Source organism: Microtus pennsylvanicus, chromosome 18 (assembly GCF_037038515.1).
Source record: "Microtus pennsylvanicus isolate mMicPen1 chromosome 18, mMicPen1.hap1, whole genome shotgun sequence".
Taxonomy (NCBI): domain Eukaryota; kingdom Metazoa; phylum Chordata; class Mammalia; order Rodentia; family Cricetidae; genus Microtus; species Microtus pennsylvanicus.
The window spans coordinates 42,351,682-42,376,823 of record NC_134596.1 but is presented as its reverse complement, the minus strand read 5'-3'; the positions used below and the strand labels follow the sequence as shown (position 1 = coordinate 42,376,823).

The 25,142-nt window shown below is 43.1% G+C and overlaps 2 protein-coding genes across 3 annotated transcripts in view; one reads left to right on the top strand and one right to left on the bottom strand.

Annotated features, from left to right (window-relative positions):
• The window catches only part of Xrra1 (X-ray radiation resistance associated 1), a 72,873-nt gene extending 67,429 nt beyond the window's left edge, over positions 1-5,444 (bottom strand). The window contains exons 1-2 of the mRNA XM_075952362.1: positions 5,192-5,444; positions 2,418-2,485 (exon numbers count right to left, since the gene is read on the bottom strand). The gene's annotated coding sequence lies outside the window, so the exon portion shown is untranslated. The remainder of the gene's footprint in view (positions 1-2,417; positions 2,486-5,191) is intronic.
• Positions 5,445-5,499: 55 nt separating this feature from the next.
• On the top strand, positions 5,500-18,318 carry Spcs2 (signal peptidase complex subunit 2). Of its 2 annotated transcripts, none has more exons than XM_075952374.1 (5): positions 5,500-5,655; positions 12,283-12,366; positions 12,899-13,059; positions 15,687-15,821; positions 17,373-18,318. In XM_075952374.1, the coding sequence occupies exons 1-5, from the start codon at positions 5,542-5,544 to the stop codon at positions 17,557-17,559; spliced, it is 681 nt and encodes a 226-aa protein (XP_075808489.1). In that variant the 5' UTR covers positions 5,500-5,541; the 3' UTR covers positions 17,560-18,318. The 2 variants fall into 2 exon arrangements, with proteins under 2 accessions (XP_075808489.1, XP_075808490.1); XM_075952375.1 differs by lacking the exon at positions 5,500-5,655 and adding an exon at positions 7,738-7,831.
• The last annotated feature ends 6,824 nt before the right edge of the window (positions 18,319-25,142 follow it).

The window sequence follows — 25,142 nt, the reverse complement described above, 5'->3', positions numbered from 1 at the left end:
CTTTCATAGGAATAAAGTAATAAATGCTATTCAAAACCAAACCAAACCAGAAAACAACTATTACTTAACTTTGCAAATTCAGTCACAAATGTTTGCTGCTGCCTGGAAATGCACAGCTGGAGACTGCAATGCCACCTGGACCCTGTCCCGGCCCCAGGGCCTTTCTTCTTCCACTGCTTTTGTTGTGGCAGGATTCCAGCTCGTACTGTCCCAGCAACCTGCTCCTCGCCTAGACTGGGCCCCTGAGGAAGCACGGGTCCTACTCGTTTCTGTTTGTTTAGCTGCATTTTGTTTTTGCTGTGGGGTGATGGAACCCAGAGCCTCAGACACACTAGGCAGGTGCTCCGCCCTGAGCCCAAGGCCGACAAGGCTGCTCTCCAAGGTCCTTGGCATCAGTGCCCTAACCTTTCCAGCCTAGCCAATCCTGGGCCTTCAGCCTTACAAGGCTATATTGTCACCAGTGTTTCCAGCCTTGTGCTTAGAGCTTAGTGTTGCTTCTGCATAATAAATACCCATTTTTACCCTGTCTACCTGGTTGATCTCACCCATTAAAAAATTCAGTTCCGCTCCCCCAACAAAGACCTGAATTTCTTACATTGTAAACTCCTAGAGATTTTTCTTTGACAGACTTCCGTTATCCAAAGCTCTGCTTTGGGGGCAGCCTATCTGAGCCGCCCCAGCTGAGGGAAGGGAGTTCCCTGAAGACTGTGAGGCCGAGGCATCGAGTGTGTGTGAAGAATACATAAAAGACGGGCGAGCTGGGATCAAGGTGTCCTGTGAGAAGGCTTCCTGGCAGTGACAGTGGCAGGTGGGGCAGAAGGAGGAGGGCAGTTTGGGAACAAGGAACTTAACTTCGGGTCTAGTTTTTCCTTCAAAGCAGGACAGCTGTGGGCAAGTCATTAAAATGACTCTTTGACTCTCAGTTTTCCTACGTGGGAAATGGAGCTACAAATTCTGTGCCTGGAGAACTGTGTTGAGAACGGAATGAAGCAAAGGACAGATGTGTATAAAGAGCGTAGAGAAAGGACATCTTTCTACTCCGTTTGCACACACCACTCCTCTCACTTTCTAGCAGGAGACAATGGTGCTTTCGCTAGACTGAGTTTATTTATTCGCTCCTTAGTGTCCCTTTCATGGTTTCACTGCTTTTAACCTCATACAATTGCTACGGATAATGCAAAGCTCCCCCAAGGGACGATGAGCCTCCAAGTCTGAAACACTCCTAATCATTGCTTCGCATCCATCCATGGGACCTAGCACATTAGAAGCACCCAAAGGTCATGAGCGAGCCAAACGAAGGCTATGACAGCACTCCTGGGACCCAAGGGTCTCTCTAATTTCCCTTGAGGGAAAGGGCAGTGCGTGTAGTGAATTATCAGTTTATCCTAACACAGCAGCTAACATAGCAAATTCCTTTTTTTTTTTTTTTTTTGGTTTTTCGAGACAGGGTTTCTCTGTGGTTTTGGAGCCTGTCCTGGAACTAGCTCTTGTAGACCAGGCTGGTCTCGAACTCACAGAGATCCGCCTGCCTCTGCCTCCCAAGTGCTGGGATTAAAGGCGTGCGCCACCACCGCCCGGCTAACATAGCAAATTCCATGAGTATCTATGAACCGAGTAAGTGATGCTTGGCTCTCCTTTGGTCTAATGCGTAGCCTGTGTATTCTGATCCCTGAGCTCCCTATAAAGGGATAAAGGCTTTTCTCAGGCGGCCCTCTGGCTTGCCACACTTCTAGAACCACACTCACTACTTTGTAGGTATTTTGCTCCCCTCACCAACTTCCCTGTTACAGGGCCTAAGATTGCCTCACCTAAACAAACCCATTCTCTGGTTTAGTTTCCTTTTGCTTGCTTTTGCCAACTGATACAAACTAGGGTTAGTGTCATCTGGGAAGCATGAACATCAGCTGAGAAAAAGCCGCTGTCAGACTGACCTATGAGAAAGCCTGTGGCATGTTTTATGGATTAATGATTGATGTGGGAAGGCCCAGGTCTCTTGTGTAGGAAAGCAAGCAGGTGAGCAGCAGGCCTCTGTGATCTCTGCTTCAGTTCCTGTCCTGCTTAGCCTTGGAAGCTTTGGCTTCCCTCACAGACAAAGGGATCAGGACACGCAAGACAAATAAAGCCCTTTCTCCGCAAGCTGCTTTGTGTCAGTGTTTTCTCAGAGCAACAGAAAGTCAAGCAAAAAAAAAAAAAATAAAACCATCTTGACACCTAGGCCTGAGCTAGAACTCTCTACAAAAATCAGCTGCTTTGGTTTTCAGGACACCCCTCTGTCAATCTATCAGCTGAAATGAATGAGGGAGCACGTGAGTAAACCGCTGTTTAGAAAACACTGGAGACAGCAGCAGCTAGAGAAGGATCTAGCAGTTAGTTCACTGGGCTATCAGGGCCTAGTTCTGTGTCTATACAGTACTTACTTGATCTTTGACCTCGGGAAAGAGTCTTTGCTTTCCTTTTGTTTTTGTTTCTTTACCTGCTTCTTTACCTGTAAAAGAGATATTGTAAATCGTCTTAGCCTATTGTTAAGAAGTCTTGAACCTTAGTAATTATATCCTACATTCTAGATATATGGAGCCTTATGCTCCAATATGTGTCTTGGATGAAGGGTGGGGGGAGGAGGGGATAATAGGATGGAAACAATTCCGAGAAACAGATGGACATGCTATGAAGATAAGACAAACGGGGCTGGAGATGTAGTTCATATGTTCAAGACCCTGGGCTTGATCCCGAGAGTCACGTATGCGCACACACAAAAGACACAGGAACGAAGACATGGGCAGAGAATTATAAGAGCCACGTTGTTTGCCAGTAAAATGTAGCCGGGTTGCTTAAGCAGGCTACAAAAAGCATAGATGGGAAAGGAAGGGACCGTTTATAAGCTCATTTAAATGAAACACATTTCTGTAGGATAAAAATAGCAAAGACAAAGTTGAGAGATAAGTCCCAGTCTGGGAAAAATAAATGTCATGTATTTAACACAAAGAATAAATCGAACTCAAATATTAGGCAGCACATAAATAATAATAGAAATTCTAATTCAGTGTGAGAACAAGAGGTGAGAAGGTACAGACTTACAACCAAAGGGACAAGAAAGGGACATCATTCCTAGGTTACATTTCCTAGACTGTAACCCTGATTTTTATGGTAGATAAATGAAAGATAAAGGTCCATACTTGAGGGTTAACTTCAGCTACCTCTGAACTCTCTCTCAAACTTGAAAGCTAATGTCAAGTGACTTTAGTATCCTGTAGGTCTGTCTGTCTCCCTCCTGCACCTGTGTGCCTGCGTCACTCTCTCTGAGGCACCGGTGTTCCTTACTGGCATGCATTTGCCTACTCCACTCCTTCAGCCTGTCACGTCTGTCTTTCTTTACCTTGATTCATGCAGTCTCCTTTCCTGGAACTCCGTATTCCCAGGTGGACCTTTTTAAGGCCCGCTTCATTTCTTTTTAAAGTTTACTTATTTTTAATTTATGTGTACACATATTTTGCCCCCATGTCCATAGAGGACAAAGGAGGGCACTGGATCCCCTGGAACTGGAATTACAGATGACTGTAAGCCTTCATGTGGGTGATGGGAACTGAACTGGAATCCTCTGCAAGAATAGCAAGATGCTGAGCCATCTCTCCAACCCTTGGGCCTATTTCTTTTCTTCTTAGTTTTTTGAAGGTTCTTCTGTCTAGCTGTAGTTGTCCTGGCACTAGCTCTTTAGACCAGGCTGGCCTCAAACTCACAGAGATCCATCTGTCTCTGCCTTCTGAGTATTAATAGAATTAAAGGTGTGTGCCAGCACCTCTCAGCATAAGCCTATTTTTCTTTTCTGAAAGATTTATTTATTATGCATACAGTGTTCTTTCTGCATGTATCCATGCACACTGGAAGAGGGCCCCAGATCTCATTATAGATGGTTGTGAACCACCATGTGGTTGCTGAGAAGTGAACTCAGGACCTCTGGAAGAGCAGCCAGTGTTCTTAATCTCTGAGTCATCTCTCAAGCCCCATGGGCCTATTTCTTAAAGGAGGTATTCTATTACAGTGTATTAGAATGGCCTGGTTTCCTGACTGTTCACCACACCAACCTCAGGCTGAAGCCGAGGCCCTCCAAAAAGAGTCTAGTGATCTCATTTCCAGTATCTCAAGCAAGGCGTGGCCTACAGAAGGAGGGTTTGTAATAAATGCTTCCCCAACTAAACAGGCATAAACAAAACGCTGCAGGAGTACTTTGTTTTGTCTGATAGAAAGGAAAAGGCAAGGATCGAGGAGGGTTTCGCAGAACAGGTGACGTTCGAGCTGGGTGCTAAGCAATGAGAAGGTGAAGGAAGGATGAATGGCAACAACAAAAAGCCAAGAGGTATTCGACCACGGTGGCCAGGAATAGCTTAACAAAGGATGAAATCTAGTCTAGTGTTCACTATTTTCATATGAATGTTAGCTTTGCCACGACAGGTTTTGTCTGTTTCAGAGGTATACTCTGAGTGACCAGAACGGGAGGACTGATTACATGCTAAGTAATTCAGAGGCTGGGCCTGGTGGTTTGTGCCTTTAGTTCCCTACTCAGGAGGCAGACGCACCTAGATCTCTGTGAGTTTGAAGCCAAGCTGTCTACGTAGTTTCAGGCCACCCGGAACCTTACAAATGAGACCTTGTCTCAGGAAAACAATGTCTTATGAATTCAGCATTTGGTCCATAATGTGAATATTTATGGGGATAGGTATAAAAGCTAAATATGGCATAAAGTAATATTCCTAAGCCTCTAGATTAGCAACCAGATTTATTTTCCTTACATGCCTTATACAGTGTCAAGTTTTATCGATGCTCAATATTTTTTCTTAGTCAATATTTGTAAAATTAGAATGCCAAACTGGAAACATGCTTTTAATTTAAAAAACTAAAAACTCTGCTTCAGCTGTGTTCTGACCCATGCTCTCTGCTTTCTGGTAAGTTCATTATTTTGAGATTGACACTGGATAGATGTGAGCGCACGTAGGGCACTGCCTGGCAGATAGTAGGCGCTCAATAAATGGCAGTTCTACTTGAAACGCTACTAACAGCTAAGACGATAGTCACTTTGGAGAGACTACTCGAGCTAATGCTCTAACAACAGGGATAGAAAAGAGTGAAGAGCAGGCTCTTCCACGCTTTCGGGGCTAGAAAGACTCTTAACTCAAGCAAACCAAGTTTCCTGCCACACCTGCCTCCGGCGTCGCTTCCGCCTCCTAACCGTCCGCTGAGGCGACGTCCCTGACAGGCGGGATGCACGCCTGCGAGCCTCACGGGAATCTCGGAATCGCTCCACGGTGGCGCTTGCCACAGCCTTCCCCACCCACTCCTTGGTAACCGCGACGCTGCGGCTAGCAACGTAGGCAGCAACTGGCGACCGTAGATTCTAACAAGTCCCGTCAAGCCCCGCGGCCACTCTCCGCTCTCGTCAGCCCACGAACTACGGATCCCGATGGGCGCTGCGCAGGCACCACGTGGGCGGTTTCAGCCAATCGGCTTTGGACAAGTCGTAGAGGGAGGGAGACGCGGAGGGGAGACAAGATGGCGGCGGCGGCGTCGCAAGGCGGGAGAAGCGGCGGTGGCGGAGGCGGTAGTGGGGTTGGCGGCGGCCCCAGCTGTGGGACAAGCAGCAGCCGCACTGGTTTGTTGGATAAGGTGAGGATCTGGGGCCTGGAGACAGTGGAGAGCCTTGGGGATGCCCGGGAGGTGCTGAGCACGCCGTCCCATCCCCGCCCCCCTTGTCTGCGGCTTCTTGACTAGCGCTCCTCTGTAGCCCACCACCGCGCTCTTGTCATCTGCCCTCTCAGCGCATTCGCGTCTCAGCCTTCTCTTTAGGTCCTCTCTTTTCCGCAAGTGTGCTGGTCCCTAACGCTGGCTGCCACCGCAGCTTTTTAAAGTTATTTATGGCTATATTTTGCCGTAAGGATCGCGTTTCTATTGTGCTAAAGGGGACACACTCTTGAAAGTGCCCATTTCAACAACGCGGAAAACTGATCTCCCCAAGAACTTAAAAGAATCTACTCGAAGTCGGTGTTCCCCAGACTTCCGCCGTCACCCTCGCGTGTTGCTATAGAGGCCAAAGAGTTCCTTGGCCTTTTACTTACTAAAGTTTCTAGGCGGATTTGTTTTTCCCATGATACGTCAAATAATGAAATATTCATATGTTGGCTTCCCTTGCTAAGCTGACAGAAAGTCTTTTCCCCCTCTGCGTTCCCTGCCTTTCTCTTCTCTTCCTCTGCTTGTCCCTTGCTGTCTGTGCCAGCTAGCTGCTTTTCCACTCTGCCTACCCAGTCATTTTTTAAAAACAACAACAACAACAAAAACCATCTTTATCCATAAGGGCTTAAAGGAAAGGGGTGGGGCTGCCCCTGAATTGACCTTCTTGCCCTTTGCACAGCATCTTGGAAGAAACAGTTATGTGAAAAGCAGGCCTAGTATTGGTTCTGCCACTGGGTATGTGACCTGAAATATGCCTGTTCTCCCCGTGTCTGTTACTCATCTAGAAAAGTGCGGGATTTAGCCTGGGTATATCATAAGATTCCCAGCTGATGTGATAAGTGTGAGCATGCTGCTTTAATATAGTAAACCATTTTTTCTTGAAACATTTTAATTGAAAAGCTTTCTGACTCTTCTGTGCCAAGCAGATTTGTAGTGCCTAAGAAATGAATACCTGATTATGTTGAGGGCTCCGATCCAGGATTTGTGTCTCTTCCCACATAGTAGGCAAGTACTCCACCATGGAGCCACTTCCCCAGTTCTGCTTGGTTCTTTTGAGGGTCATTAGATTCAAATTAAGATAGGGTCTTGCTGTGCAGCTAAGCTGGTCTCAAACTCAGACCCTCCTGCTTCTTTCTTCTGACTACTCTCACAGTCTTAATACTTCTTAAGTAGGAATGTGTTCTGAGAATTGATTGGTATTTTTGTTAAAATTCACCCTTTCTGTTGGGTGTGCAACTCACAGCTTATGCTGAGCCTTCCCAGGGTGACTCTGTCTCCCCTCTGCTTGGATTATCACTAGCAAACATAAACAGACATTCTGCCATGGCAGAGCTTACTACACAGTGCTCTTTGGTGTCTGTCAAGGCTTGGGTTCAGGTTTCACTGCAGATTTTTGGTGTCCAAGGATGCTCAAATCATTCATAAAATGGTATAGTATTTGAATATAAGCTACATACCCTCCAGTGTACTTTAAATCACCTTTAGATTATTTGAAATACTTGCTGCAAAGTAAATGCTTTGCAGACAGTTGTTATACAGTGACAAAAAAATGTTTGTGAGTTCAGGAATATAAAGGTTTTTCGTTTTTGCTTCTGTTTTTGTTTTTCCCATTGAATACTGTCTATACATTGGTTGGTCCTTGCCTGTGCAATATTGATATAGAGAGCTGACTGTAGTATCTTTGTGTTAGGATAATTTGGCTTTTAAGTATCTCTGCTACTGGAGTAAAGTATGAAGACTGTGAAGTTACTTAACCTTAGAACCTTTTCTTTTCTTCATCTGAAACAGAGAGAGTTATAGGACAGGGTTTGGGGCGGAATCAAGACAGTGTATCTATCAGACTCTGCACTCTGAAGTTTACTGTGTCGTGATGAAGGGAAGTAGCAAGTTTCTGTTATCAGAGTGTTCAGACTAGCCAAATAGGAAGTGGAGTATTCAAAATAAGTATATTTAAGGAAACACATGTTGCATTCAAAAGGTACTTTTTGCAGAAATTCAAATGAGAGAGGATGGTTCTTAAGATCTGATAGCTAAGAGTTAGAGTCCTGGGGCGAAAGGTGTCATATCTGAGTAGAGTTCAGACCTGATGTTAAGAATGAGAAGAACATATCAAGTAAGAAAGTTTTAAATTATTTATTGCATTTGATGTATTTCGGGGGGTGTGTGTGTGTATGTGTGGGCACATGGTGTGGAGGTCAGAGAAGAATTTTTGAGAATCAGTTTTCTCCTACTGTGGGGGACCCAGGGACCCCATGAGGCTTGGCAGTAAGTATCTTTATCCTTATACAGAATGTGATGGTGCTTGAGATTCTTGTAGGTAAACTACTGATGGTAGAGTTAGACTGGAGAGGGTCACTGAAGTGCGATGGAAAGACTTGAGACTATATAAAGTGACTTTAGGAAAATTATTCACGTAGTTCACAGAATTAGACATAATATGGCCAGAGACTAGTGTATAGGACTTAATAGAAAGAAGTTTGTGTTCTACAGCCCTTACGTTAGCCGAGAAAAATGCCCCCAGTCTTAGGAAGAGCTGTAGAAGATGCTGCTCAACGTGTCTAGAAAACTGACTGCTGAGGTGGGAAATCTGGACCTGTCCTGAGTGGAGCAGGTCTGTGTGAACAGTGGGGTTTTGTTCTAGGAGTGTTCAAATGACGATGGTGCCTTTAATATAACCTCTTCAACATGATTTCTCTTCTTGCATTTTCTTTTCTCCCTTTGGGGGAGGAAGGCTTTTATTTCCACACCTGTTGTTTCACTTGCCATGAAGAGATGAGATCAAGGTGTACTAATGTGCTTCTCGATTTCTCAACACAGATGCGAGTTTAAGAGCAAAGTGGCACCTGTTTCCTGTTTCAGAAACAAGTTTGCAGATCTAATCTTCCCCCTCCCAGTCACTGCTCTAAGCTGGTTTGCCCCATGTCTGTCAGTGCCTTTTGAACTATATGGAAGCCATAAGGAATAGCTGCTTTGACGAGTGGTGGTGGCACACGCCTTTAATCCCAGCACTTGGGAGGAAGAAACAGGTAGATTTCCTTGTCTACAGAGTGAGTTCCAGGACAGCCTCCAAAGCTACAGAGAAACTGTCTTGGGGAGCAGGCGAGAATAACTGTTTCCCAATTTGTTTGGGCTGTTAAAAGTTGGCATGCTATTCATTCATTCATGAACTGTTATCCAAACCTTTTTAACCTCATAACCAGGATTATGACTCGTGGTTGGAGTCTGACATTAGGATACGGCTTCTATACCTTGGTTACTGAGAACGTAGCTCTGGGGCCAGCCTTGCCAGCTCCTAGCTTTGTAGAACTTCCTGCAGTAGAGAATCATAAGTGAAATGAATCTCAAGTGTTCATGAAAGTCATCAAGTGAACTTGTTAGGCGGGTGTAGTCAGAGGCTTCATGTATATAAGAACTTCAGAAAAACCCTGTTGGCTGCTCAGAGACTATTTGCAATTATACCAGACAGTATCTTAAAACTTAACGATCATTTTAGTTTTACAGGATTCCATAGAAAGTACATCGCTCCCATGACTGCTGGAAGTAATTCTAGAAGACAACATCCCCTCTCCCAACAAAGTTTGTCCTTAGGGTTAGAGACATCATTTAGGGGTTGATTTTTAAAATCAACTGGTATAGGGTTGGGAGGTTGGGGTGGAAATTATGTAGGTTCAGGGATCTCTTTGATAAAAAGAGGAGGGGGATTTAAATGGGATAATAGGTAGATCAGTGTGAGCTTACTCACACTAATAATAATAGTGATTGTGAGCTATTATGTATAGACAATTTACGTTGGTATAGATTCTTTCATATTGATACAAATTCAGATTATATTTGTTATATTGAATACGCTCCTATTTCTGTTTGCAATATCTGTACACCTAGGGAAAGTTATTTTGTCATATTGTATGCCTGCATGTTTCTACCTCTACTTAAGACATTTGTATATTGGTACATTTTAGGATATATTGATCATATTGCACTATACATTTCTACCTCAAGATACTTTATACACACTTTACATTTTGAGGTCATTGTCCTCATTTGCTACACAGTTGTTTAAAGATTGTTTAATATTCTAATATAAACTCTTAGTCTTTATGCTATACAAGTATTAAATATTATAGGTCTGCCGGGCGGTGGTGGCGCACGCCTTTAATCCCAGCACTTGGGAGGCAGAGGCAGGCGGATCTCTGGGAGTTTGAGGCCAGTCTGGTCTACAAGAGCTAGTTCCGGGACAGGCACCAAAGCTACAGAGAAACCCTGTCTCGAAAAATAAAAAGAAAAAATTATAGGTCTTTGATAATCTATGTTTGTCATGATTATATAACTATAATCATGTTACATTATATAACTAATATATAACTAGTCATATTATATAATCAATTTCTTTAGAAACATAGGGATTGTATTCCGCATAGATAGGTGATCTTCAACCACTTCAAAGAACTATAGAATATGACGTTTAAATAACTTAGGGTTCTGTTGACGTGAGACACGATTGCTCCTGGCAACATCAATCTATATCCATGAGAATGTTGAGCACTGAAAACACTCCACTTGGATCTGTTTTCTCCTTGGCAAAGCTGGCCTTTGGGCAAGAAACTGCCCGTGCCTTGACCACTGACAAAATTTGCAGTGTCCGGAATGGACAAGCAGGATACGAGAAAAAAGACTGCCAAACCTTGCCAAGACAGGGTAAGATGGTTTTGAAATGTTTCCTGCCTATAATAAGATCTATTACAGCACCATGGAATGGAATGAGGAGGCAGAGTTACAACAGATAGCACATGCGAAGTGGTGTCTGCTAGGGAACCTCATTAGACACGCAGTTCATTGGGCACCTTATGCCTAGTCTGTGCCAGATTCCTAGAAGGAAAGGTGTTTGACATGGATCACATTGTTCACAGAGCTTAGACACAGGGAACTTTTCAGCAATTAGGGGATGTTTTATACAGTGCAGGGAACTGTGTATCAGCCAAGTTGCCAGATAGCAGGGTGGTAGTTCTGAGGGAACTTAGCTTAGTTCCTTCCCACGTGCTGCCCTTAATTATAGTTTATCCAGTGAGGTCCCATGTGAAACAAACTTGCCTTTGCCTTGTTTTAATGTGGGGTTCTCCTCTATGCTATGAATATGTTTTATTACCATTGGTTAATAAAGAAGCTGCTTCAGCCTATAGCAGGGCAGAATATAGCCAAGCTGGAAGAGATAAGAGAGAGTAGGTGCAGTCAGTGAGATGCCATGTAGCTGCCCCCAAAGCAAGAGGTAACAAACCACGAGCCTGTGGCCAAGTACAAAATAATAAAAATGGGTTAATTTAAGATGTAAGAGTTAGTTAATAAAGAAGCCTGAGCTAATAGGCCAAATATTGTAATTAATATAGTTTCTGTGTGATTATGTGGGTCTGGGTGGCTGGGAAATGAAAGAGCAGTTTCTGCTTACATTGTATCTCTGTGTATATGTTCACACACACATATGTAGGTGCATGTGTGTGCGTGTGGAGGCCGGAAGCTTCCTCAGTTGATTGCTACCTTTTTGTTTGTTTCTGAGACAGAGTCTTTTTATGGAGCCTTGGCTGACCTGGTACTGTGTAAGGCAGACTGGCCTCTGCCTCGGAACACTGAGATTAAAGGCATTGCTACCATGCCTGGCCCCACCTTGTATTTGAGACAGGATCTTTTATTGAATTCAGAGCTCACTGATCTCCGTAGCTTCTGCCTTGTCTTTTTATTCCTTTTTATTGTTCCTCATACTTAGTGTTAAGAAGACCAGAGGGAGGGGACGATACGTGGATATAATAGGGAGGGTGTGATTTGCATGCGTTTTAAATGAGTGACTTCTGAGAATGATGGGAAATGGCAACCAGATGGGAATAGGAGCCTAATGTCAGCCCTACTTGTTTAGATTTTTCTCCATGCTGTAGCAGAGAGAGCTCAGGGTTTTCATGTGTACAAAGTAGAATGGTGCGTCCCTTTCTTCAGAAACCAAATTATAACCTAGTCATGGTTTGTGTAATTCACTGGAAGTTCTCCCTACTGAAGTTTCTCGAGCTAGGCATTGGGGTTAGAGCTGAGGCTTAGTCAGCATGTTAACACTGCTTCTGCACATTATCCGTGGAAACCGCTGGGAGATTGTACGGCTGAGCTTCATCCCTGGACTCTGCTACCCTCGGTGATGTGTGTGTGGGGGGGGGAGTCTGTGAGAATAAGTTCTTTCTCTCTTGAAGTGATAAAACTTCACTATTTCACAGATAATCCAAATCTTGTAGGCTTAACTTGACAAATCCTTTGAGGTTATTAAAGGAATACTGACTGAATGCATATGAGCTGCACTCATCTGTGGTAAAATGGGGTAGGATATATGAGTTGACATAGCACATGCACTGTTCTGGTTCTAGGCTGTAGGATTTGCGTTTTCTGCATGGAAACTTGCACCATCCATATGAGAACCTGATTGTGGTGCCTAGTCTCCATACCATCAGAAGACGAGAGTTCTCAAGAAAGTAGCGCATTCTACTTTGTAAGGTGCCACAGTTTTGATGCCTATTTTTTCCGTTTTTTTTCCAGTGGAAGATTGATGATAAGCCTGTAAAAATTGATAAGTGGGATGGATCAGCTGTGAAAAACTCTTTGGATGATTCCGCCAAAAAGGTACATTTTTTCAAGAATGTGCATGAGCGTGTTTTTAGCCTGTGGACATGTCTCCTCTCAGATCTCAAAGTGAGAAAATGAGCCAGGAAAGGGCTTCTGAAATTATCACAGAATAAATAGGAGGAAGTGTTTTTTAACATCAGTGTTGGGGTGTCAAGAAAATTGGTAATTCATTGTTTCGAGATTAATTAGTTCAGAGCACAGAGCTTGGGAAGGTAGAACTTCCATCTAGGGAGAGTCCGTAAGGTACTGCCAGGCGCACTTGGGATGCAGAGGCAGGCAGATCTTTGTGAGTTTGAGGCCAGCCTGATCTACAGAACTAGTTCCGGGGTAGCCAAGATAGCCAAGGCTACATAAAGAAACTTGTTTTTGCCTCCCCCCCAAAAAAGGCCCAAACCTTTTCTCTGGGATTCTTTGTTTAGAGTGGTAAGATGCCAGCTGAAGAGAACACTCGTTCATTCCTGCAGGTCATAACATGACCAAGCCACAGCAAGGCCGCGTCACTGTTACCTTCCCTCCTGCTTCTCTCTAGGTACTCCTGGAGAAGTACAAGTACGTGGAGAACTTTGGTCTAATTGATGGGCGCCTCACCATCTGCACCATCTCCTGCTTCTTTGCCATAGTGGCTTTGATTTGGGATTACATGCACCCCTTTCCAGAGTCCAAGCCAGTTTTGGCTTTGTGCGTAATATCATATCCTTTTTTCATGCTCAGGTTTGCTTTTTAATAACAATTCAAAAATGCCTGCCGTTAGATTAGCCTTGCTTCGCATAGAAGCTTTGATTTTAGGGCTTGCTAATGTTAGAATTAACATGAAAAGCTGCGCATATAAACTCCTGCTATAGCATTGATATTCTGTATTTAATAAGGTTATTTTATCTGTAACATACGTAGTTATTAACTAATAGAACTAGAGCAAACATGCACAATGGTAATGAGACCCAGCTCTTTTAACTCGTTGGATTTTTTTCCATCAGACTGGGTTGCTTTAAGCCGTTTATTCCAGACTATTAATAGAAAAGCTTGGGCTTTTAGAAGTTTGAATTTGTTTCCTATTTTTTCTTTGAAGCTGAAGAGCTGGCTGGGGAGGTCCTGAGCATGAGGTGTGGATTTGACCTGTGTTTCAGTGAGATTAAGGACTCCTTCCGGGTCTACACAATATGGGTTTGAAATCCAAGGTGTTTGTGACCTTGTGCTCAGAGGGAAAAAAAATGTAAGTAATACACATTCAGAATTGCCAGAATGAGTGGGACTCTGGATGTGGTTGCTATGCTTGTAATTCCAGCTCCCAGGATGAATCAGGATGATCATGAATGTCGAGCCAGCTAGGGCTACCTGGCAAAACCTCATATCCCCATTTAAAAACTGGAAAAAAGAGTTCTGGGAAGATGGCCCAGTTGTTAAAGTATTTGTTACACAAGCATGAAGACTTGAGCTTGGAACCCCAGCACCCACTTAAAAGCTGGGCACAGCACATGGGCTTGTGATCCCAGTGCTGAAGAGATGGGGATGGGATCCCAGGGCCGTCTGGCCAGCCAGTCTCTCTGAATCTGAGCTCCAGGTTGGTTCACTATTTAACTTTCATAATTTATAACTTAAAAACGATATAATGGATTTTTTTTCGGTCCATCAAAATGCCTCTTTAGGTGAAGGTATTTGCTGTCTGGCTTGATGATGTGAGTTCAGTCCCTGGAACCCAGAGTGAGAGACTGACCCTGCAGGTTGTCCTTTCATTTCCACACCTGTGCCTTGACATACTTTGTGCACACATTTCCCCAGATAAATAAGTATAAAATTAAAAAATCATAGCTATATATCCTCATTAGTATGTAGAACATTAGTATGTAAAAAAAAATACATCTTACAGGCTACCTTCACAAAGCTGGAGAGGTAGTGCCATAGTCAGAGTTTGATTCCCGGAACCCACATCATCTAACTCCAGCTCCAGGGGACCTGACACGTTCTTCTGGCTCCTGCAGGCACCCGTGTGTGCGTGCACACATGTGCACACACACACGTGCACACACAATTTTAAAAATAAAATGAATCCACTTTCAGAGGCAGTTAGTAAGCCATCTTAATAAAGCACCCATTAAAAATAGTACTATACAAATAGACAGTTCCTGGTCTTGGCAACAAGTAACCTTTGACTCCTCAATAATCAGATTAGTTATCCTAGTTAGAAATTCTCACTGCTGATGGAATCTCAAAGAACACACCTTAAGTTCTAGAGACAGGGACAGCAGCCACATCACAGTCTCCAAAAGAACTGCTTGGACAGTATTCTGTTTAAAGCAGAGCTTGATCCTAAGGTCATGTTTTATATACAGTGCTCATGACCACCACTGTAAGTAAGGACCGTGTGCTAATGGCTATGTATAGAAGCCCCATGACAGTTCTGTTTCGTTTGTCTGAGACAGGTCTCAGTAGATCGACCTTAACTTGCAGTAGTCCTGACTCAGCCTTCCAAGTGTGGAAGTTATAGGTGTGCCCCATCACGCTTACCTTCACGCCTTTCTAAAAGCTCAGTATTCTGCCCATTTAGAGGTGAGCATATGTGGGGAAGAAATTAATTTAGTAAATGCTGACGTGCAAACCCAGTACTGTCTTTACTCAGAGTCCTTTTCCTTCTTATACTCCCTGCCTCTCTAGTTCATAAGATTTAAATGACACTCCACACACGTTAGTGGTTGAATATAAAATCAGCACTGTCAAGCTGTGTAGTAATGTGTCTGCATGTACATCTCACAGTAGACTAAATCTGAAGTCACTTTGTCATTGCTGAATAGTCACATGGAGAATATAGTTTTTATTTTTGTATTTTATGTTTATGGGTATTTTGCCTGCATGTGAGTCTGTGTTAGATCTGGAGCCGGAGCTATAGAATGTACTGAACTGCCATATGGGTGATAGGATTCAGCGTAGGTTCCCTGCAAGAGCAGCCAGTATTCCGAATTGCTGAGCCATCTCTCCCACCGCTGATATGTTTTTAAGTAGAGAAATAAGCACAGGTGATAATGAAGTTTTGAGAAACTAGGGTAACAGGACATTCTTAGACCCGTTGTCCTTCAGTGTAAAAGATAGAAAGCCTGTTTGTCCTGTACCGTTTCTCTCCATTTTGAGACAGCTAGAGAACAAACCAGAGGAAGTTGTTTTTCTTCTGGGTATTAAATACAAGGGTTAAAGGGAAATAATTAAAATTTCAGTGATACACTAGTAACTTACTTAAGGCTATCAAGAAAATTTTTGTGGCTCTCGTGTGTCATTTGTTACTGTTGTGTTTGCATATTTGTATATTTTCCCCTTAACGTCAGTTGAACCTATTTTGTGATGATGGGGATTCTGACCATTTATACCTCATATAAGGAGAAGAGCATCTTTCTTGTGGCCCACAGAAAAGACCCTACAGGAATGGATCCTGATGATATTTGGCAGTTGTCCTCCAGCCTCAAAAGGTAACGGCCATCCTTGGTCCCTAGAGATTCTGGACTCCTGATGTTGGGTTTGCCTTGGATTTACAGTGTCCTAGTCTGTGCTTGTTGTATGCCAGTCACAGTGCTAGTCATGTAAGGTGGGGTGGATGAGTTAGCAGTCAGTGCTAGTCATGTAAGGTGGGGTGAATGAGTTAGCAGTCAGTGCTAGTCATGTAAGGTGGGGTGGATGAGTTAGCAGTCAGTGCTAGTCATGTAAGGTGGGGTGAATGAGTTAGCAGTCAGTGCTAGTCATGTAGAATGGGGGTGAATGAGCTAGCAGTCAGTGCTAGTCATGTAAGGTGGGGTGGATGAGCTAGCAGTCAGTGCTAGTCATGTAAGGTGGGGTGAATGAGCTAGCAGTCAGTGCTAGTCATGTAGAATGGGGGTGAATGAGCTAGCAGTCAGTGCTAGTCATGTAAGGTGGGGTGAATGAGCTAGCAGTCAGTGCTAGTCATGTAGAATGGGGGTGAATGAGTTAGCAGTCAGTGCTAGTCATGTAAGGTGGGGTGGATGAGCTAGCAGTCAGTGCTAGTCATGTAAGGTGGGGTGAATGAGCTAGCAGTCAGTGCTAGTCATGTAGAATGGGGGTGAATGAGTTAGCAGTCAGTGCTAGTCATGTAGAATGGGGGTGAATGAGTTAGCAGTCAGTGCTAGTCATGTAGAATGGGGGTGAATGAGCTAGCAGTCAGTGCTAGTCATGTAGAATGGGGGTGAATGAGCTAGCAGTCAGTGCTAGTCATGTAAGGTGGGGTGAATGAGTTAGCAGTCAGTGCTAGTCATGTAAGGTGGGGTGAATGAGTTAGCAGTCAGTGCTAGTCATGTAGAATGGGGTGGATGAGCTAGCAGGTTTTTTCTAGCACTGCAGTTCTGAGATTTCTCTATCATAGAAGATACTCTCAGGATATACTTTGTCTTTTTCCTTGTGCCCAGTTAACAAAGGTCAGAGGTTGGGTTGGAGGAATGGCTCAGAGGTTAAAATCCTTACCGCTCTTATAGAGGACCAGGTTTGGTTCCTAGCACCCATGCAGCAGCTTACAGCCAGATGTAACTTGAGTTCCAGGGGATCCAGCATCCTCTTCTGTTTTTTCTGTCCTCCTGCATGCATTTCATACACATAAACTCATGCAGGTGAATACATAGACATATTAAATAAGTGAATATTTTTTAAAAGATCAGAGATGTGAGGTTGGTTATCTTTAAGGAGTCTCCATTCAATAGGGTAGTCCCTGATTCAGCATTGCTAAGCTTATCCCCACCTTTCAAAAACACTTGGTTGAGGTATGTTACTGCTTGAGTTCCTGTTTATTTTTTAATTGATTTTTAAAGTTAGCATATAAAGTGGTGCGTTTTGGGGGCATTTTCATATGTCTGCTCTCACTGGTCCTCCTCCCTCTTCTCTGCTGGTTCCCTTCCTTCCCCTTTAGTGCCCTCTTCCGCTGTTTGGTATTTTATTACTGTCGTCCCTGGCCCCGAGAGCTCTTCAGTTTTCCAGTCTGTTGGTGTTTGATTTGTTCTCTTTGTCCTGTTGCTTAGGTTCGATGACAAATATACTCTGAAGTTGACCTTCATCAGTGGGAGGACAAAGCAGCAGCGGGAAGCTGAGTTCACCAAGTCCATTGCTAAGTTCTTTGATCACAGTGGGACACTGGTCATGGATGCATATGAACCTGAAATATCTAGGCTCCATGATAGTCTTGCCACAGAAAGAAAAATAAAATAGCCAATTCTAAAAGCTGTCTTTTGCTGGATCATACAGTTACTGATGGGTAGCAAAGAAACAGAAAGTCTAAACTTGGTCAAGTATGAAATGTTAAAGATGCCCCTGTGTAGCCCATGCTGGATAAATCGAATATCCTCACACAGATATGCAAAGCTGTATCTTTGATGGCGAGCTGTAGCCCCCTTGGTCTGCTGGGTCGTTGTTGTCTTCCTTAAGAAACATTTTTGTAAAGCTGAGCATTCTTTTCCTTTTTACTTAATAGTACTTTATTTGGCATAGCTTCGTGCCACCACTAACCCACTGGACCGTGGTGTTCACCTACAATCCCAGTACTTGAAAGGCTGAGGAAGGGGGATTGAGATTGAGGCCCTTCTGGACTGTAGAGCCAAGCCTTGTCTTGGGAAGTGGGTGTTGTTAACTTGTTGCTGACTTTGTGTTAATCCCTGCTTCAGCAACTGTTTCTTTCAGTCCAGGATACAACTTCTTATGTATGACAGCTTTCCTGTATACATCATTTTTGTGGGTGTGTATATATATTTGACTTGGGAAGAATTATTTTAAAAAAATACAAAATATTTTAATTTGTTTAAAATAGACTTGCCTATTACATTTTGTGCTTTTAACCAATTAAAGAAGCCAGTGGCATTTTTAGTTTTATATTCTCTGTTTTCCACTAGTATGTTTCTGTCAATTTGTTTGTGCCCTTTATTAACTGCCATTTTCTAAAATTTTTTTCAATAAATGAAAGAAGATGTGAAACATGGAGTCCTAGTCGTGAAAGAAAAAAAACAGCACAGCAAGTGCTTTACTGCTCGTGGTGGGCTCCCTGCTAGGCCACTCACTACTGTCGGGAGGCCTGCGAACCTGGGGCCAGGGACTCTGTTCCAGTGATGCTGATGCTCACTGCAGTCCTAAGAAGCAGGCACTGTTTCCCTTTCTTTACACACGAGGAAGCTAAGACACAGAAGTTAACAGTTTGCCACACAGATGGATCTAGAACAAGAACTTAAATCTTGGTAATCTGGCTCCAGAGGTTATTTTCCTTCACAGACAAAACAACAGTATTTTTTTTCCCCAACATTTTCCCAACCAGGACAGAGAACTGGGCACTTGACCAGGTCTTATGACCTTTAGAATATTGCCCCTCTAGACTTCTGGGATTATAATTCTAAGTCTAATACCCAAAACTATGTTCACCTTATATGAAAGCACCTGCTGAACACTGGCAATGTTGTCCCTTCTAGCAATACCCAAGTGAGACAAGACTGGCGTGTATAATGTATATGCTCTTTCCTAAAAGCCTTTGGTAAGTCAAAGCTTACCAAAGCTTGAACGTCTAATCTGCCCCCGTCCCCTCCTGGAATGTAACAATTCAGGGAGGTGGCTCACTTAGTAAAGTGCTTGTCACGCAAGCATAAGAGCCCGAGTTTGGCCCCTAGAATGGATGTATAAAGAAGCCAGGTGTGGTGGTACATTTGTAATCCCAGTAAAATGTTCAAATAAACCCACTTAGAGACTTGGACTGCAGGGATCTCTTACAGTTTTCCCCGTGCCTCAAGCCATTTTAAGTAGTTCAGATGCATTGAAGAAGCAGTTACCAGCCCAGCTAGTACGTGTGCTGCCAGCACTCCTGCACTGATGGCGTTCCTCGTAGATAATTGTCAGTCACATGACCCAGACATTCTCTGCAGGCTCCAGCTTCACAGCTGGCACTCTGTAAGACTGCAGAGTACCTCCTGAGAGCTAGCCTCACACCACGGCCTGTTTGGGATGCCACTGGGCTGTGGACCTATGGTGCCCTTTCCTCCTGGAAACCCAGAAGCCTATCGCATCCTCCTGTCTTTCACCTGTCTCTAAACTTAAATCTTCTCAAGCAGAAAGAACCAGTAAAGAGGGTCATTATTTACAAAATTCTGCTGCCAATACTTATTCATATGTATCTCAGACAGCGCATTTGCTTTAGAACTTCAGGGAATGGAAGAAGGCACGAGATCTCTCTCTGATTCACTCAGCCTGTGAATACCAAAAAGCAATAACTGCTTTTCTCTCTACTCTCACTAACCTGACTGAGCCCAAGCCAGAGACTACAGGGCAAACCACTAGTCTTATAGTCAGACTGAGTTTTACAGAGTAACCCTGCCTTCGGTGACCACATCCCCTGTTGGCAAGGGTGCACATGCTTGGTTCTCTTCTGAAAACCTGATTATAATGCTGGATGCAGTGATGCACATCAGAAATCCCAGCACAGGGAGACAGGCAGGAAGATGGCTACAGTTGAGTCCAGCCTAGTCTACCTACCTAGCTCGTTACAGGTCAGCCAGGCCTACATGGTGAGACGGTCTTCAAATAAAAACCCTGGGCCTGATATTCCGGTGGTGTCTGTGACCCCCTTTCTCAGAATATTTTGAGTTCCTGTGTAGTTGCCGGTAAAGTATTCTGGAGGTGGTTGTAGAGTCTGAGTAGTGAGAAGTACTTGGAGAAACAAGAACAAACCAAACCCCAAATCAGTAGATGAGAAGAAATAATTAAGACCAGGCTAGAAAACAATTAGGACAATTAGAAAACAATTTTTTAAAAAATCAGAAAAGGTAGACAGTGGCATAGATAGCAATGAAATTTTAAAAAGTCATTAGGCTATGCCTTAAAAATTTATATGACTTATGTAGATATAGATGGCTTATCAAAATTCAACCAAGAAGAGATGAGCCATTTGAAGAGATCCATAACAAGCAATTGAGACTGAAGCAGTAACAAAATATTTCTCAACTGGAAAAATTCAATCCCACAACGAGTTCTGGGATTTTCAGATGAAAATTTAAACCAGTGCTTCTACCAGTCCATGCTAAAGGAAAGGAACGCATGCTTTCAAACTCCTCTTATGAAACCAGTATTATTCTGGTAATCCAGTTTAAAGGCACAACAAAAAGTATAAGTCAATCTTCCTGATGAATACCCGTGCAAAAATTAACTTAAAAAATTGCAAATCAAATTCAAGAACATGTCTACAGGTTGTTCACTTCAGTCCAGCTGCAGGAACGGTCCAACATGCAAACCAGTGTAAGAATTCAAGGACAGAAATCAACGCATCATCTCAGTTGGTGAACAGTCGTGACTCCTGAAACTCACTCTAGACCAGGCTGGCCTCGAACTCACAGAGATCCACCTGCCTCTGCCTCCCAAGTGCTGGGATTAAAGGCATCCACCACCACCGCCTGGCAAAATGCAACATTCTTTCATGATGGAAATCCCAAAGAGACTAGGAAAAGAAGAACCATTTATCCGAATATAATAAAGGCTATATATGACAAACCTATATTCACTATTACACCGAATGGAGAACACTGCATTTCTACTAAAATTAGCAACAGCAAGTACGATTTCTTTCTCTACACTGTGGGATATATTGCTTGAAATCTTAGCTAAAGCAACAAGATAAAAGGGATAAAAATAGGAAGGGAAGAAGCAGATGATAAGATTTCATACGTAGAAGAACCAAAGACAACCAGAAAACAGCTCTGCTAAACACATTCAGCGAAATAGTGGGATGCAAAATTACCATATAAAAATCTTAAAAAGCATTGAGAATAAACATATTGAGAAAGAAATCAGGGAAACAATCCCATTTATGCCCCCCACACATACCCAAAGCCCTTGGAATAAAAGAAGTGAAAGACCTTTAAAACAGACTTCAAAACACTGAAGAAATTGAAGCCCACCTATGCTTGCAGATTGTAACAATGAATGTTGTAAAGTGGTTCTATAAGATTCAGTGCAGACCCCACCAAAAGTCAATATCACTTTCACAGGAGAAAAAGGAATCCTAAAATCTATGCATAAACTTAAAATACCTTGGATAATCAAAGCAGCGTTGAGCAAAAAAGAGACTGATTTCAAGTTAAGACTTTAGAGCTATAGGAACAGAAACAGCACAATATTGGCACAAAAACCCACAGAGCAATAAAACAGAAGACCTGATGTTAGCTCTTGCAACTATGGCTACCTTATAAGAATAAAATGTCAAAAACGCATGCTGGAGCAAAGTGCATTTTCAGCAAATGATGCTGGGAACACCACATGTAGAAGAATGAAAAAGTTGACCTCACTCGATAGAGCACAGGAAAGGACTTTCTGAATAGCATCTAATCAGGAAGCAATGCCAACTACTGATGAAAAGGAAAGGATGAAACTAATTTAAAAGCGGTAGAGGCAATAGTGTGAAGAGACAGCCCCCAAAGTGAAATAGAGTCTTTGCTAGCTATATTTCTAACAGGGCGATATCTAGAGAGAACTAAATAAATAAATAAATAAATAAATAAATAAATGTTCTGGTTTCCTTACTGTTGCTGTGGGAAAAAAAAAAAAAACATTCCAACCAAAAGCAACTTAAGGGAGAAAAGTTTGTTTCTCCTTATAGGTTATAGAACATCAGAGGGAAATCTGGGCAGAGACTTGAACTTATCGGAGTGCCACTTGCTGGCTGGCCCCCAGTCTTATGCTTAGGTAAGTCCTTATATAGCCCAGGACCACATGTCTAGTGACGGTACCCCCCACAGTGTGCAGGGTCCTCTACAGACAAACCCACAGGTTAATTTGATCTAGGTGATTCCTCAATTGAGGCTTTCTTTAATGACTCTAAGCTATGTGATGTTGACAAAGCTAACTACAAGAAATTAACCAAGCAACCAATCAAAAAAAGGAATAATGAGTAATTCTCAGAAGATGGAATCTAAAACAGCCAATAGACATACAAAAACATTTTTACTCTCTCTAGATAGCAAAGAAGTTGAAATTGAAAATCCCTTGCAATTCTAGCAAGAATAGCAGCCATTAAAAGGAGGAGGAGGAGGAGGAGGAGGAGGAGGAGGAGGAGGAGGAGAATGAGGAGGAGAATGAGGAGGAGAATGAGGAGGAGGAGGAGGAGGAGAATGAGGAGGAGAATGAGGAGGAGGAGGAGGAGGAGGAGGAGGAGGAGGAGGAGGAGGAGGAGGAGGAGGAAGAGATGTACTGCAGAGATGGCTCAGTGGCCATTCCAGAGGACCCAAGTTTGTTTCTCAGCACCCATGTGGGCAACGTACAACTGCCTATAACTCCATCTCCAGGAGATCTGATGCCTTCTGGTGTCCCTGGGCATGGTCACTAATTGTGGCATGCATACACATATACATCAATTCTTTTAAAGAATAAAACTTGTTTTTAAAAAGTAAGTGTTGGTGAAGATAGGGACAAAGGTAACCATTAGGCAATGCTGGAGAATGTGAGAAACTGGTTCGGTCATTATGAAAGTCATTGTAGAAGTTCCTCAACCTAAAGACCTATTATGGGATGTAGTTCTGTCACCTCTAGGGACTCCTAGTTAACACATCACAGACATACAGTACTAATAGTAGCTTAGTTACAGAGCCAACCCAAGTGTCCAACAACAGAGGAATGGAAGTGGTCTGTACACCTAGTGGATATTTTCAGAAGAATGAAATACCTTTTTCAGAAAGGTGTTGTAACTGGAGATAATCACATTAAGTCAGATGTGAGAGAAGGTTTTCTCCCCTTTATGGATGAGCTCTTGTATCTATGACGTGATGGTAGAAGTGAGGCTGTCTGGAGGAACAATCTAATGGGAGAGGAGAAAGAGTGGTCGGAGCAGGGATGTTCTCGTGTGGTGCATATTGCATGAAAATACTTTTATGTAGGACAATTTAATGTATAATGAATACACATGAGGAAGATATGTTTAAATAATACGTAGGAAAAAATGGAATCCACCCATGAGTAACTCAGTCAACATTCCAGTATTTCAGGTTAGGTTCTGCCCATGAAGAGGCTGTGGGTGGAGTTTCAGTGTTTTAGGGAAGGAGGGCAGTCAAACAAAAGGTGCAGAGGGAGTTTACATATGGTTCGACCCTGCTTGGGCAACCGCCCCTGACTGTTGATTTACTTTGGAGATAAGTTGCCTCAGACCGGCTTGCTTGCCGTTGGATATGGGCCAATCTGGAAGAAGGCCTTGGCTTCAAGGGACGTTATTTCTTCAGCGGAGGGAAACCCCGAACCATCTGAGGTGCTGACTGAGGCCTGGTAGCAGTTACCGCAGCTGTGGCCACAGGGTTCATCCATTGGCAGAGTTCTAAACTGATAACGAGAAGCCTCGGAAATGGCTCTCAATCATTTTAGAAATAAAATTATGTTTTCTATGACATTTTGCTATGACAAAAGGGATCCCTTTGCCAACATTTAAAGAGTGGTATATTTTTTTATTCATTCCTCCAAAGTGTTTATTAACTAGAATTCTGCCCCCAGGAAACACTATCTCCTTTGTCTAGTTTGTATGGATTTGGTTTTATTCTGTTCTAGGAGCTATGGTCTCACTACCAATATCTTCTAACCATGTGGATTCCAGCTCCGGCCACTGAGGAGCTCCTGTGAAGGAGACCCCAGTTACTCTGTGACCTCTTTGTACTGCATATATCACAAGGTGTTCCCCGCTCAGCTTGTGTTTTTCCCAGCCCCACCTCTGGGATCAACTATTTTACAAGGAACCTGGTCCATTTGTCTGAAACCGAGATCTAGGGGCTTGGTGTTTATTGTCGAGATGACTGAAAACAACTATGATGTTGTTATTCCTAGAAGCAAATCCTGAATGTCACGTAATGGTCACTGGTAACATTGCCTCAGAGTCTTTATAGAACCGATTCGTTCAATCTAGGATCCAAACAAGGTTCCCAGATTCACAGTTTTTCTTGTAGTTGATTTGAACGTATTGAACATTTGAACGTATTGTTTTGTCTGCATTCCTCCCCCCGCCCTTTGCATTTGTGAATTCGGCTGGTCGCATCCTAACCATGTCACGGTATCATTGAACACATTTTCTACTCCCCCTTTGTGTGTGCGTGTACTGGTGGGTGGCTGAGGGCTGAACCAGGGCTAGATGAGCACTCTACCACTGAACTACACCTCCAGCACTCAGGATGGTTGTTTAGCAGTAAGTCTTTATATAGGAGCCACATAATCACCTGTTTGCTGGGCTACACAGTGGGCTCAAATGTTTTTGGCTTGATGCATCTAACACAAAAATTTTACACTGATCACCATATGGTTCTAGGAGCCACTGAGTTATTGCAAAATTAGAAAATTATATCATTCTTTTATTTATATTATTATAAAGAAGATCATTAAGCCACCTTGGAATAGGATTTGTATAGGAAAGGCTTTAGTCTATTTTTTACTTGTATTCTAGCTTGATTCTCACCATAGCAACCTCTTGAAATGGGCAGGCTTTTTCTCCATATATCAATACAACCTCATAACATTTTAAAGGCTTTTCTTTATTTTGTGTGTATAAATGTTTTGCCAGCATATATGTATGTGTACCGTGTGCATGCCTTGTGCTCTCAGAGGTCCAAAGAGTGTGTGAATCCTATGGAACGAGAGCTAAGGATGGTTGTGAACCATCATGTGGGTGCTGGGTCCTGGATCTAAGCCCTCTCAGTCACTGGGCCATCTCTCCTGCACCATGATCTCAGAATTGTAGACATTTAGTCTACTCCTTGTAAGTTGTTATTTTTTTTCTCCCTTTGACACAGGGTGTCAAT

Bases quoted from the DNA above. Each gene is read 5' to 3' on its own strand.
- Spcs2 (XM_075952374.1), top strand. From the start codon at position 5,542: ATGGCGGCGGCGGCGTCGCAAGGCGGGAGAAGCGGCGGTGGCGGAGGC. The intron at 12,367-12,898 runs GTACATTTTTTC...GCTTCTCTCTAG, and splicing joins TGGATGATTCCGCCAAAAAG to GTACTCCTGGAGAAGTACAA. The intron at 13,060-15,686 runs ATATCCTTTTTT...CGTCAGTTGAAC, and splicing joins TTGGCTTTGTGCGTAATATC to CTATTTTGTGATGATGGGGA.